Genomic DNA, 12,701 nt, shown 5'->3' on the forward strand with positions numbered 1-12,701 from the left:
TTTTCTCCCATCTTCCACTATTTCCTTTATTCACATACTACTTTCTCCTTCACCTTTAGCTGATCTCTTCTAAGGTCCCCAAAGCGGAGTACGTTCCCACTATAATCCGCAGAGATGACCCCTCCATCATCCCCATCCTCTATGTGAGTCGAACATTTGACATGTGTGCAGACAGGCAAATTACAATGCATGGATAAACCAAGCGTACAAGTTGTTTTTTTAAAAGGTGTTCTATGATAAAGACGTATTGTAATGTAACTTAAAGCATTTTACAATGTTAAATGATTATGTTTTATGGTAATGTATTGTTTCTTAGGACCATGAACATGCAACTTTTGATGATATTTTGGGTGAGTAATTATTCCTGTTCATGTTATTCATGTTAGTCACCCATTTTATAAGACTTCTACCACTTCTTAGTTTTTAAAATATTGTTCCAATAAGGGATTTTCATGCAAAAACATACAGTAAATAAAAAATAATTATCTAAAAAATATGATTCTGACAATAAGAACAGAAGATAGAAATAGGAAATATGAAAGTGACAATTGCAAATGTTTTTGAGGCAAGAAGTAAATATAACACTAGTGTCCAACTAATGAAAGTCATCTCATAAAGAACAAGTAAAGATAGATACATAATAACTAATAAAAAATAGAGCCATACATACATTTATATACAGATAGACATATGGACAGATAGATTTATATGACATTCAGTCACCTTTCGTCTTGTGGCTGGACTGTGCAGCAGTTTGCCTGAGGAGTGAACTCTGACTCATACTGTGAGAGTTAAAGGTCAGAAAAATAGCCACCTGCAACCAACTAACTAAAAATACATCAGATCTGTCTTATTTGGTCTGTTCATTTGGAACCGTTTAAAATCATGCAAAATTACTTAAATACTGTTTAAGACAACTCTTAAAATTGGTTTCTGCATTCTGAAAATGATGCTCTGTTGCTCATAACAGAAGCACTTACAGTAAATAGTCCCGAGTTTCCCAAGATAATAATGAACCCTGCACTGAATAAAGCTCACATACAGTTATTGAAAGGATGTCAAAGGATAATTTACATATATAGATTTCCATTTGACACGGTTGAATTCAAATTAAACTACATCTTCCATTAGTGTCTCTGCTGTCTATTATTGCACCTGTACTTGTACTCACCCTCCAGAGTTCCTTTGTGTTCACTGCTCATATTTCTCCCTCTCTCAGTACATTGTTACTTGCCTCTTTTCATATTCCTTTCTCTTTCCATTCTCGTCCCCTGTCGTTCACATCAATCCAACCCTTTTTCTCTCCCACAGAGGAAATAGAGAAGAAGCTCACAGCTTACAGGAGAGGCAGCAAGTTCTGGAGGATGCTCATCTTTTGTCAGGTGAGGAACAAGGAGATAAAGAACAAAAGTACTGCTGTATTTCCTGTAAAATTGTAGGTTTTATTTGGGATATATGGGGTTATGTGTTCATACACTGCATATGGAATTCCCTCAGCAACCGGCTAGACTGCGTTAAGTTCCTTCCTTTGGGATCTAAGCTCTCAAGATCTTAATTACGAAGAGGCAAATTGGCAGTTGCAATAGTACTAATGTGTTTTAATCTTGTGTGCGTTTAGGGAGGCCCTGGCCACCTGTATTTACTGAAGAATAAAGTGGCAACTTTTGCTAAGGTGGAAAAGGAGGAGGACATGAGCCAGTAAGTTACCGCCGGACCACTGAGTCTATCTCTGTTTGATGAATACTAGTTTATGTCGCCAAATATCCTAACAATTTCTTTTGACAATATCTTATAAAGCATGTGACGATGCTTTGTAAGACATGAAAAACATGACTGAGGACAATCTGAAACTTGGCCAAGAGCTAGCTGTGAAAAGAGTAGCATTACAGAAGTATTTTATCATTGAGATACCTCAGCTGCATTTTCATTGAGACTTTTATTCCACCAATAATCAGAATTCCTCTCATAGAAACCTCCACCAAAATAAACTGGCTCATTCCCAAAGAAATCTTAATTTCATTTTAATTTTGGGCGTTCAATGGATCAAAGATTCTGACACACACTTGTCATGTAAATGCTCTTTACTCTATTTTCAGAATATTAATACTATTTCTGTCTCTGATTTGATTTAAATCAAAGATGTTCCACTGGGATGATTCAAAACTCTGTCTACATTTTTCCTTTATGAGCACAATCTACTACTTTTCTGAGTGATGCATCTCTCCCAGAGGGACCATCTTTGAATAGGCGACGTTCACTTGTTTCGGAGATTTAAACATAAGGCTCACCTTCTGCTCCATAACTCTGGTGGAAGAATACTCTGTTAAAACGGTTGCTTTAGTGCCAATGTGCAACAGTTAATCAGTAAAAGTGACAAGTGCTTGACGCAGGCTTATCTTTCTTGAAATTACATTTGGTGTTGCCTGTTAGAGCTCCTTTTTTGTGTCATTGCTTGCTGTGGTGAATGTAAACAGGACAGGATCTTTTTATTTTGCTCTTGTGTATTCAATTTCATGGGAACTGTCAATCAGATTGATTACATTCAGAGGGGGGAAAAACGAGCCTGTGTAAGTGTAGCCTTTGTTTTTGTTCAGATTCTGGAGGAGGCTTAGTCGCTTCATGAGTAAAGTCAACCCAGAACCCAACCTCATCCACATAATGGGATGCTATGTCCTGGGCAACCCCAATGGAGAGAAGGTATACAGACACGAATGCACACAGACACACACTCACACACACAAACAACATTAGCTCACCGTTACCCTTATTGTGCCAGATAGGACTAAAAACGTCAAGCCATTGTACATTAAAAATGTATATATTAAATCAGCAAAGAAAATATCCCACCATGTAGTGGCTTATGGGGTTACTGCATAGGACTTATCTGCCATATAGCTACACTGTAGCTAACGTTTACCTCCTCAAAAATGTAACTACACAGCAGACCTGCTGAGATACTACATGGAGACCACAAGAACTGTGATTGGTCAGCTTGTGTTTTCTCCTAGTTCCCAACCCCGGTGTAGATTGTTGATAACAACAACAACAAAGACTCATTAATCTTCTCATTTTCAGTAACGCACAAGTAGCAAAGCCAGTTCCACTGCAAACTTTCCTCTCACTGCAATCGGCACTCTTTTATAACAGTGCACGAAAGAACGTACTGTAAACACAATTACTTTGGATATCAATGATTGCACGAGGCAAACCTTCACTTTGTCGCTCTATATCACAAATTGATTGAAAAAATGTAAACACAATTACTGTGGAGCATACAGGCAGATAATGTGCGACAGATCCAGAACGGTGAAATCTGATGCTGAACTATGGTGGGACCAAGATTTATGTGCCTCACAAACTGATTTAATAACATGTATATAGACTTTTTGATCCCTGTCTCTTATCATTACAGTTCAGTACACTTCATGCTCTGTCCTGCCCAATTTTGTCTCTGCCTTTCTTTGTCCTCCCTGCTCATTTCCCCGTTTGGTGTCCTCTGCTTTCATTTTTCTGTTCCGATCTCTGTTTGTCTTATAATCACTATATTATCCTCCTTGCTGTCTCAGTTTCTCCCTCTCTCTTCCTTCACTTTGGTGACTGTGTAATGTTACTGGATATAGCTGAGGGGCACACATGCTGAGTAATACTGCCCCTCACTCTAACTGACATGAACAAATAATACGACACATAACCACATACAAAAAAAATTATCAAAACACACACAAAAGATGGCAGACACGCATGCACACACAGACGCACACCATAGCCAGCGGTGTTTGTCTGACCTAACTGTCTGTTCCAGTCATGTCTGCCAAAATGCTTTGTTATATAAAGTGGATCTCTCTGGGGTTGATGGACAGTCTGGCAGTGTGCAGAACAGACTGCACTTCAGTGATATCTCCACCCCTGCAGACAAACACAAACACATGCAGTTGTTTCAAGAGAGCTTGAATCCAAAACAACAAAATTGGTGTGTTTCTCTGTTTCATTGGGTTTGGCTTACAAGATCCCAAAGTGATATTTTCACATGAGGGGCTTGTCTGCTGTAGTCTTTATAAAACTTCAGTCAGAAAATAGAATTAATGAGATTTTACTTTGCTTTTCCACCTTGTTGTTAGTGCTTTCATTCTGGGAAATTATAAATCTGTTCTCCATTGGCAACTTCACTGCATGGCCAAAAGTATGTGAACACTAACATACTGACATACAGTATATTATATGCTGCTACAACAGCCTCCACTCAGACACAAGATTTTGGAGCCTGGCTGCAGGGATTTGCTAGCATTCAGCTACAGGAGCATTAGTGAGGTCGGCCACTGCTGTTGGGCGACAAGGCCTGGCTCGCAGTCCGCTGAACCGATGAACCTTGCTCAAGTTTTGCTGCAGTGCAATGCAACGTCATTCAACAAGGTGCTGCGTAGTTCAGTCAGATACATGCAAGTGCACACTCCTGGTAGTCAATCATTTTCCTGGTGATAACTTTCCAGAGTTGTACAGTCCTGTCTCATAATCTATATATAAACCACTGTACAGCGTTTTGGCGTCTGATAAGCCAACAAACGCATGGATCTGCAACTCAAGCCAGACTTTCTGGATCCTTTTTCACCATCTCACCAGTACCTGAAACAACACATCTCCCACTAACGCAGTCTCTTTCGTTGTTATTTTAACATCATAAAGTAAAAAACAGAGGTGGTGCGTGTATCATCCGACCATTCAATTATTCCATTCCATCTGGCAAACAGAAAAGAGAAAAATGGGTCAGAATTTCAGTTTTTGTAGGCTTTAATAAAGGCAAATGACTTCTGTGTTGTCTTGTTTTTGTCTTGAAATGGGTAATCTAATAAACAAGAAAACCAAAAAACAAGTCTTTTTTCTGTTATTTTGTTTTGTACTGTTTCTCCGCTGTGAACATGTGCGGTCTGAGCTTACCTTGCGGAGCACGCAGATTCAAAGAAAAAGTTTGTAGCATTTTTGAAATTAAAAATTCATTTTAAGGAATTTGATGACAGACGGACTGTAGTCTGTTATGAACATAAGAGTGACCAAGTACACATAAATAGCGTTTCCTACTGTGTGCAAGGTTTCCTGCATTAAACCCAACTGGTGAAATAATGTTTTGTCCTCACTGATATGTTGTTAAGCATGGGAGTTTAGACAGTTATCCTGCGATGCACTATGTATAAGTGTATATCAACTTTTGGTGAATCAGTTCTATTTGTTACATCCAGAGTCACCACCACCAAAACTGCAGTAATGGTCATCTGTAACCCACCAATTCATCATCCAGACATCATACACACACACACACACACACACACACACAAAGGCTATGTACAAGTAAAAACTCAAAAATGTGATAATGTGTGATGTGTAACTTTTTTAACATAAAGCTGAGGTTATCTCATTATCAGTACAATTCTTACAATGCATTCTGTAGGATATTTCTGGTCTAATAATGCCTATATAATTATTATGCAGGCTACAGGCCATCGGTCAACACTGGTGAACCGGAAAGTCACTCTGTGCGCTCTGAAAAAATCTCAAAAACAGAAATTAGACTTGTTTTTTGGTTTTCTAATGTATTTGATTACCCACAGTTCTTTTCCTTTTTTGATGTCAACAAAAAACTAAATTCTGACCTGTTTTTGTTTGCCAGATTGAATGGAATAACTGAATGATCGGATGATACACTAACCAAAGGCGCATTTAGCCTTAGATTTCTCTGACAGGGGGTATCTGGAACTCTCATGACTAAATTCAAGTGAGGAATTAATGAGCTTCAATTTTTAATGTGCACAGCAGGCAAAAAAAAATGCAGAAGAAATGACGCTGCACTGATCCAATTAAAAAGTCATTATGTAATTAGGGCTGCAACAAATGATTATTTTCACTATTGATTTATCCATCCATTTTTTTCTTTCGATTGATAGAATAATGGTTTAGTCTAAAAAACACCCATCACAAGTTCCCAGAGCCCAAAGAGTGCTTGTTATGTCCAACCAACAGTCCAAGACCCCAAAATATTCCATCTACAATAATGATGGATATTATATGATGGATTTATGATGAAAAATCTGCTAATTCTCACATTAGAGAAGCTGGAACCTGCAAATACTTCACCTTTAGCTGATGAATGACTTAAACAATTAAATGTTATTCAAAATGTTCTAACTGACTTATCATTTCAGCACTAAATGTCATATTGTGGTAGGGAAAAAAACACTTGCAGGACTACAAATGCAAACTATCAGCTAGCATCTCAAATCCTTCTAATTCACAGATAAGTTCACTGTTTGATTTTAATCTTCTTTCTTAATTTCCTGAACATTGGACTCTTCGCTGGGGATATGACCAGGACTAGGGTCTTACTCTAAACCTTTTACAAGCTCAGAGGCAGAGAGGTTCTATGAAGACAAGCAGGAGAAAATGAACACTGTGGCAACTTGTATTCTCATGTCATTTCTTCGCTTCCTACCTGCTCAGAAACGAAAGTGCATATGTCTCTTTGGCAGTAATGAGTTAGATTCATTGCTGTGTGTGTGTGTGTGTGTGTGTGTGTGTGTGTGTGTGTGTGTGTGTGTGTGTTGTGTCTGAAGATGCAGGCTCCCCTGCTGTGAGTGTATCCAAGTGCAGTAGGATTAACTGGTGTTTGCTTTCTTATCTCGACCCAACAGCTGTTCCAGAAACTGAAGAATCTGATGAGGCCTTATTCTGTCGAGTTTGAGTCACCGCTGGAGCTGTCTGCACAGGGTGGGTCTGAACACAGGGAAACACACGTAACATCCAGTATATTTGAAATGACGCAGACAAACCTGTATGTCCAGCATTAAGTGCGTGCTGGGCACTCACTTGCTCTTTCTCCTCCTTATCCTCCCTATTTGGGTGGTGTTTTGACACAGTGTTTCATATTTTGATGTGAATTAATTTTTTTAATTGATCCAACTCATATAGACTTATACGCACTCCATTTTGTGCACAGCACCCACCACACAGGAGAAAGTGGTCATGTTACTTTGTATTTTCTTGAGACCCACTCTCCTCCCCCCCTAGCTGCAGGTGAGAGTAGGGACATGCAGTACTCTCTATTCAACACAGTAGTCAGTATTACAAAAGCTTGTTCTCAGTTCTGGACAACAGGAAACTCTTGTCTGTTGCACCCAGATCCAGGCATCCTCTTCTTTAGCTCTTCACTTTCATAAAAAGTTTCCCACAGAGACAGTTCTCTCTCCCCACCTGTACTCTTGGTGCAACAATAAGTACACCTCCTGCTACCTGTCCATTAGAGGCCCCTCTGCACCCCTGATGACTTACAATTTACACATAACATCAATACAGTACACAAGGGTTGAACTAATCCTCAAATCAAATCCCACAAAACTTTTGACCCCGTCTCCTAGAAATTATGTTTATATACCACTAATTTGCAACAGCAAATATTTCGAGGCTAAAGCTATGCTGCCTGAATTACGTTTTTTAATCAACACAATCAAGAAATGCTGTTAAACATATCTGGAAAGTGTTGATATTCAACATATTTACAAATAATTCATTCAGCTTTTGCAATACACTATCCGGATGATTAATGTTTTTTTATGTTATGTTTATGCCCTCACATCTAATGCTTTGTGGAAACCCCATACTATACTTCTACTACTGTTTTGATATTATGTGCTGCAGTGTGTTTTTGTTTGCTGATATAGAAATGGAAAATGTTCTTGGATAACAAAGTGATTCTGCTTCCTTAATGTGTGATTCAAACTTTTCCTGTCTCATTTACCAATCAAGGCAAAGAGATGATTGAGATGTACTTCGACTTCCGCCTCTATCGGCTTTGGAAGACACGCCAGCACTCCAAACTCTTAGACTATGAGGATTTTTTGTGACGAAGAAACCTGGATAATGGGTGCAGCGGAGCCCTCCAGTGCCACGAGGAACCTGTTAAAACTAATCCAATGACTGAACACAGCTCAACTGTAGTGCTCGACCCGCCAACTCAATATAAACAGTCATACCTGCTTTCAGGTACTAGGAGAGGAAGAAGAGGGATGGCAGGACAAGGAGGCTGAGGACAAACTAAAATATGCTGTGCCTCTGCTCCACCTCATTTTCAGAGTAAGGATCGAAGACTAACAAAAAGGGCCGAAAAAATCCGCATAAAAGAAAAAAATTAGAGAAAAGCAGAGACAACGGGACTGTCCACGTCTTAGTCACCAACTCTCTTTGCCTCTTAAGTTTGAAAGCAAAAAGGAGAATCAAAAATTCAAATGTGTAAAAAAGAAATACCACTTTAGTCACACCTCTGTTGTAAGGACATACTTTTTGAGGCTGATGTGCTTCAGAAAAATCGCTGAAACTCATTCTGTCATAATGTGGTTCTGTTTTTTGACTGGACCTCTCAAATAATCTCAGAACCCGCAAACATACATACACATAAATAACCCATATGTCGATGTGTGTATATATATATATATATATATATATATATATATATATATATATATATATATATATATATCACATGAATATATTAGCATAGCTTTAGTCATGCAAATAATACTCCATATGAGAATAATGATGCATCACTTATTTTTGATGTGCATTGTTGTGCAGTTTCATATGGAAATACTTTGGAATAACTCAGGTTTTAGCCATGAAATAATTAATCTGTTTGTCTATTCTATCAAGATATTGTAATCTTCATCGCCATCGCTTGGAATGAATGTATTATCTCCCTAGAAATGTATCTTCGGTTTGAGGAACTGAGCTTCATGTTTTGGTAAAATAACAAAAAAAAGTACATTGTGCTGATTTTGTGTGTGAGTGTGTGCGTGTGAGCGTGTTTTACATGTTAACAAAAAAAGACAACATGCAGATGTGTTGTGTGCATTTCCGCTTCTCTGTTAAAGCAAAAATAATTGTTTATCACCTTCATCCCCCCAATTTTTCTCTCTTTCTGTAACATACACACAAAGGCATTCTAGTATGATTCATGATGTCAAGAGGGATGTAACAGCCATCCAAGTGCTCCTACAACTCTAGTGTAGGAATTGCCCTATTGATCCCTCCTGCTCTTTGCAGAAGGTTCAGGCCACTTAGTCAGCCCCTGTCAACGGTGCCAGCTGCTCTCACTATCTGCCAAACACTCTTGGCTTCTCTTAATGGCAGCCAAACGAGCTTCCACCACCTCTCACTTCACTGGGCTGTGATCCAGTCTGAGGACCGGAGCTCTCTGAATTGAACAGATCTGCCAGGAGTTTAAGCTGTTAACAGCCATCTGCTGCCCCTGCCAGGTGTCAGCTAGTTAAAAGGCCAGAAATATGCACTGAGTGTGTGTCTGTGTCTGAGACGCACTACCCGAGTGACCTGAGCGATCTCAAATAGATTAAGGATGGTTTAATGTGGAGAGCAGCAGCATATAGCCTACTGCTGGACAGCAATCTGAAACAATGTGCAAGTGCTCGCTCACACACACACACAAAACACCAGTGCTGGGACGAAAAGAAGCTTTAAGACGTCAATAAATCAGGACAAAATTAAAGGGGCACTCCACACAGTTTACAAATGAAGTCAGTTTATTTGTCATGAGGAATACTACTCAGCCTGTGAAAACATTTGTATGATGTCTTCTGTGAGGGAAGATTTCTATAGTCTGAGAAAATAATATCTCAGCTTTGACTTGAAACTCCAAATTTATAACTGAAAGCCTGCGTTACGAACTGGCAGTGTGGCATTTGAAAGACGTTTACCAGGCGTAGAGAGGGTCTAATGAAAGACGCTATCAAGTTGTATTATGGGAAGTGGTTCAACCTCCCAACTTTATGGAAATGCCATACTAAATCACTTAGTACCCCTTTAATATATTTTTAAGAACAGTATTCAACAGAACAGTTTTCAAATTTGCCTTATGTTAAAATAGGATGGTGACACTCCAGAAGCACAACAAATCTCAATACTCTAGCCTCAGTGTACCATTTGAATTTTTCAGGTTGCCATGTTTCTGCAAAAGGCTCTGATGAAGGCAGATTTGCTTAAATGCTTCAACCTAACAAATAAGTTGAGGCCAGAATATTGAGCGTTTGTGCTTCTGGAGTGCTGCCATCCCAGTTTTTATGTGTCTGCACTTTTCAACTTTTTCAAAATGCTGCTATATTTCAGGCGTAATTTTCCAAATGTGGCAGCAATCCAAGGAGACATCGCTAAGTCACGCCACGGCTCACTTCTCAGCCAATCACAGCAGTGTCCCACAATGACATCAGCCCCTGAATGTCAGCAAAACACCGCTGTAGAGCAACACTGCCAAGTGTGATTTTGCGTCATTGAGTGTTCGAGAGGTGATAGGCGTGCAGAAAGTCCAGAGTGCACAAGGAAAAAGATAGTAGTTACTGAATAGATTTCAGTGGTCCCAGCCCTACATAGCACACACACACACACACACACACACACACACACACACAAACATACACACAGGCAAAGATATTCTACATCTGTGTATGGTAAATACTTTTCCATTTGTCATTATTTGTGTGGATGTGTTAATATTTGGAACATTATGTGCAGACGTTTTTGTGTTAAAAGTCAACCAGTCTCACTGGAGTGCTCTCTATCTCTCTACTAGCAGAACTCTGGTTTTTATTTGCTTTTGCCCTCTCTCTGACATTGCAGTGCTGGCCTACAGTTTGTCTGGCACAGACAAGTGCTCTCTCAGCCTGAGTCATGCAGTTTCACTACAGATTTAAAATTAAAAACTTACACAACCTGTCATATCATTGAGCCATTTTAATTCCAGCAGAAGCATTAAGCTGCCAAATTCTCAAAGATGTTGCACAGCTGCTGGGTTTAATGGAATATTTTTCCTGGACTTTACCCTGGCATAACTTTCAGATCAGAAACATGGACACTGGTTCATTTAAAGCAAAGCAGTAATGTGATGGATTCAGATCCATCTATAAAGAAATTACTGGTAATTAATCTTCTGTTTGAATTTATTGGGCTAAACTGACCATGATGTGAAGAGCACTCTGACTCAGGAGTTTGAGAGAGCTTTCTTGTTTTCTTCTTGAGCAAAAAAAACATAATTTCACCGGAAATCTAATTAAAGATGCAAACGTGTCTATTTGTTTCTCTCAGTCTGTGTTGTACTATTTGCCTTTTCATTTCACATATTATAAAAATCAAACAAAAAAGGAGCAAGGTGTGGTTTTCTTTTAGAAATTATTTTCCCCTCTTAGAGAATATGATCTCTGAAATCTGACCTTTTGTTTCATTAAAATATGTGTAAAACAAACTTAAGCTTAAAGACACAGGAGACAGAGACACTGCAGTTTGATAGGACTGCAGAGAAAGAAATGTTTCAGCTTATTTGTCATTTGAATTACTTTTACTCCGACCAATTATCCAAAAGAACACAGATGAAACGCCACTATCTCTCCTTCAACACTACTCTTTATTACATGACCAAACAAGGTTCTGCACTCCAGGACCCTTCCTCATTTCAAACACTGGAGTTGTGAAGTAATTTTGGTTGTAACAACCTAATAAAACCAGCCAGCTACACCACACATACAGGCATGTTTCCATTTAGGATGTGTAATGCACAAGGTTCTGCATTACAAACCCCATTTTAAGTTTTCTTCCTAATGAAACCCCCTGATCAAATTGCTCCAACTGCTCCAGTCCTATTTAAAATGGCAAGAATATGGTTCATTACATGTTAACTTCCCAGTATATGCCACAGCAAGGCTATACAAAGAAATCTGATTGGATACATTTGTTTGTTAGGAATTCCACTTGAATTTAGTTGAATTTTACCCTGTGGTCAGTAAGGGGTCAATACACAGGTGAAATGAAAAGCTTTGAAAGCAAGTTTACTATATACTCAGAGCAACCTCTACAAAAGAGGCTTTTTATACTGTAGACTAATTCATGCAAAGCTGTAGCAGAGGGGAGAAACGTGGATACAAGTGGCAAGTCTGAAATGAAGAGGAGAGAAACAGTCTATCATGTTGGGGTGGTTTAACACGCAGATTCTGTCTGTGTGGAATAAAACTCTCAGTTCAGCCTCAGTGCCAGAGATGAATTGGAAGAACAGGGAGACAGAAAGAGAAATATGTAGACAAAAACAGCACACATTTTGAATTATTTTGTCTTAGGTGCAACATAGTATGCAAAAATGCATATAAGGCTGTCATGATAAACAAAAAGTAGTTTTTAGGTACCTTATCTCCCTGTCCCAGAAATGCCTCGATCCCTACTCTCCATGCATTTGCCTTTCATGCACTCTGCCTTGTGTGCACTGCTTTTCCACCTCCATCTCTCTTTTTCTTTTCTCCACTCGAATTAGAATGGTGAATTAGCATTGAGTTTGATATGCAAAGCAGAGTTTGCAAATAGTTTGTAGTTTGCTAATATTCAACAGCAATCCATTTTCACAGTCTACAGTATGTCCTGATTGACTAGAGGCTTTAAGTCCACTTCTATCCCTACGACATTATCACGTTTTACAGACTTCCCTTTCACCTCTGTCTGGAATGTGGCAGACACAAACATGACAGACTATTTGACAGAGAAAAACGATAAGTGAAAATGTATAAACGTGTGTAAAGAGACAAGAGTAAAACATTATATTAACACAGACAGCTTATGGTAGCCAGCATCCCGCAGTAAGAGGAGCTCTCAAAGATGCTCTTATCTTTATTGTG

At 38.9% G+C, this 12,701-nt stretch overlaps 1 protein-coding gene across 7 annotated transcripts in view; it reads left to right on the forward strand.

The window, feature by feature from the left end:
* The window catches only part of nsmfa (NMDA receptor synaptonuclear signaling and neuronal migration factor a), a 46,185-nt gene extending 34,996 nt beyond the window's left edge, over positions 1-11,189 (forward strand). For all 7 annotated transcript variants that reach the window (XM_044173788.1, XM_044173787.1, XM_044173791.1 and 4 more), the window contains 7 exons: positions 60-143; positions 317-350; positions 1,312-1,382; positions 1,619-1,698; positions 2,595-2,697; positions 6,678-6,753; positions 7,789-11,189. In XM_044173788.1, the coding sequence (XP_044029723.1) occupies positions 60-143; positions 317-350; positions 1,312-1,382; positions 1,619-1,698; positions 2,595-2,697; positions 6,678-6,753; positions 7,789-7,886 (546 nt within the window). In that variant the 3' untranslated portion in view covers positions 7,887-11,189. The remainder of the gene's footprint in view (positions 1-59; positions 144-316; positions 351-1,311; positions 1,383-1,618; positions 1,699-2,594; positions 2,698-6,677; positions 6,754-7,788) is intronic.
* Positions 11,190-12,701: the final 1,512 nt, after the last annotated feature.

This window comes from Siniperca chuatsi, linkage group LG18 (assembly GCF_020085105.1).
Source record: "Siniperca chuatsi isolate FFG_IHB_CAS linkage group LG18, ASM2008510v1, whole genome shotgun sequence".
Taxonomy (NCBI): domain Eukaryota; kingdom Metazoa; phylum Chordata; class Actinopteri; order Centrarchiformes; family Sinipercidae; genus Siniperca; species Siniperca chuatsi.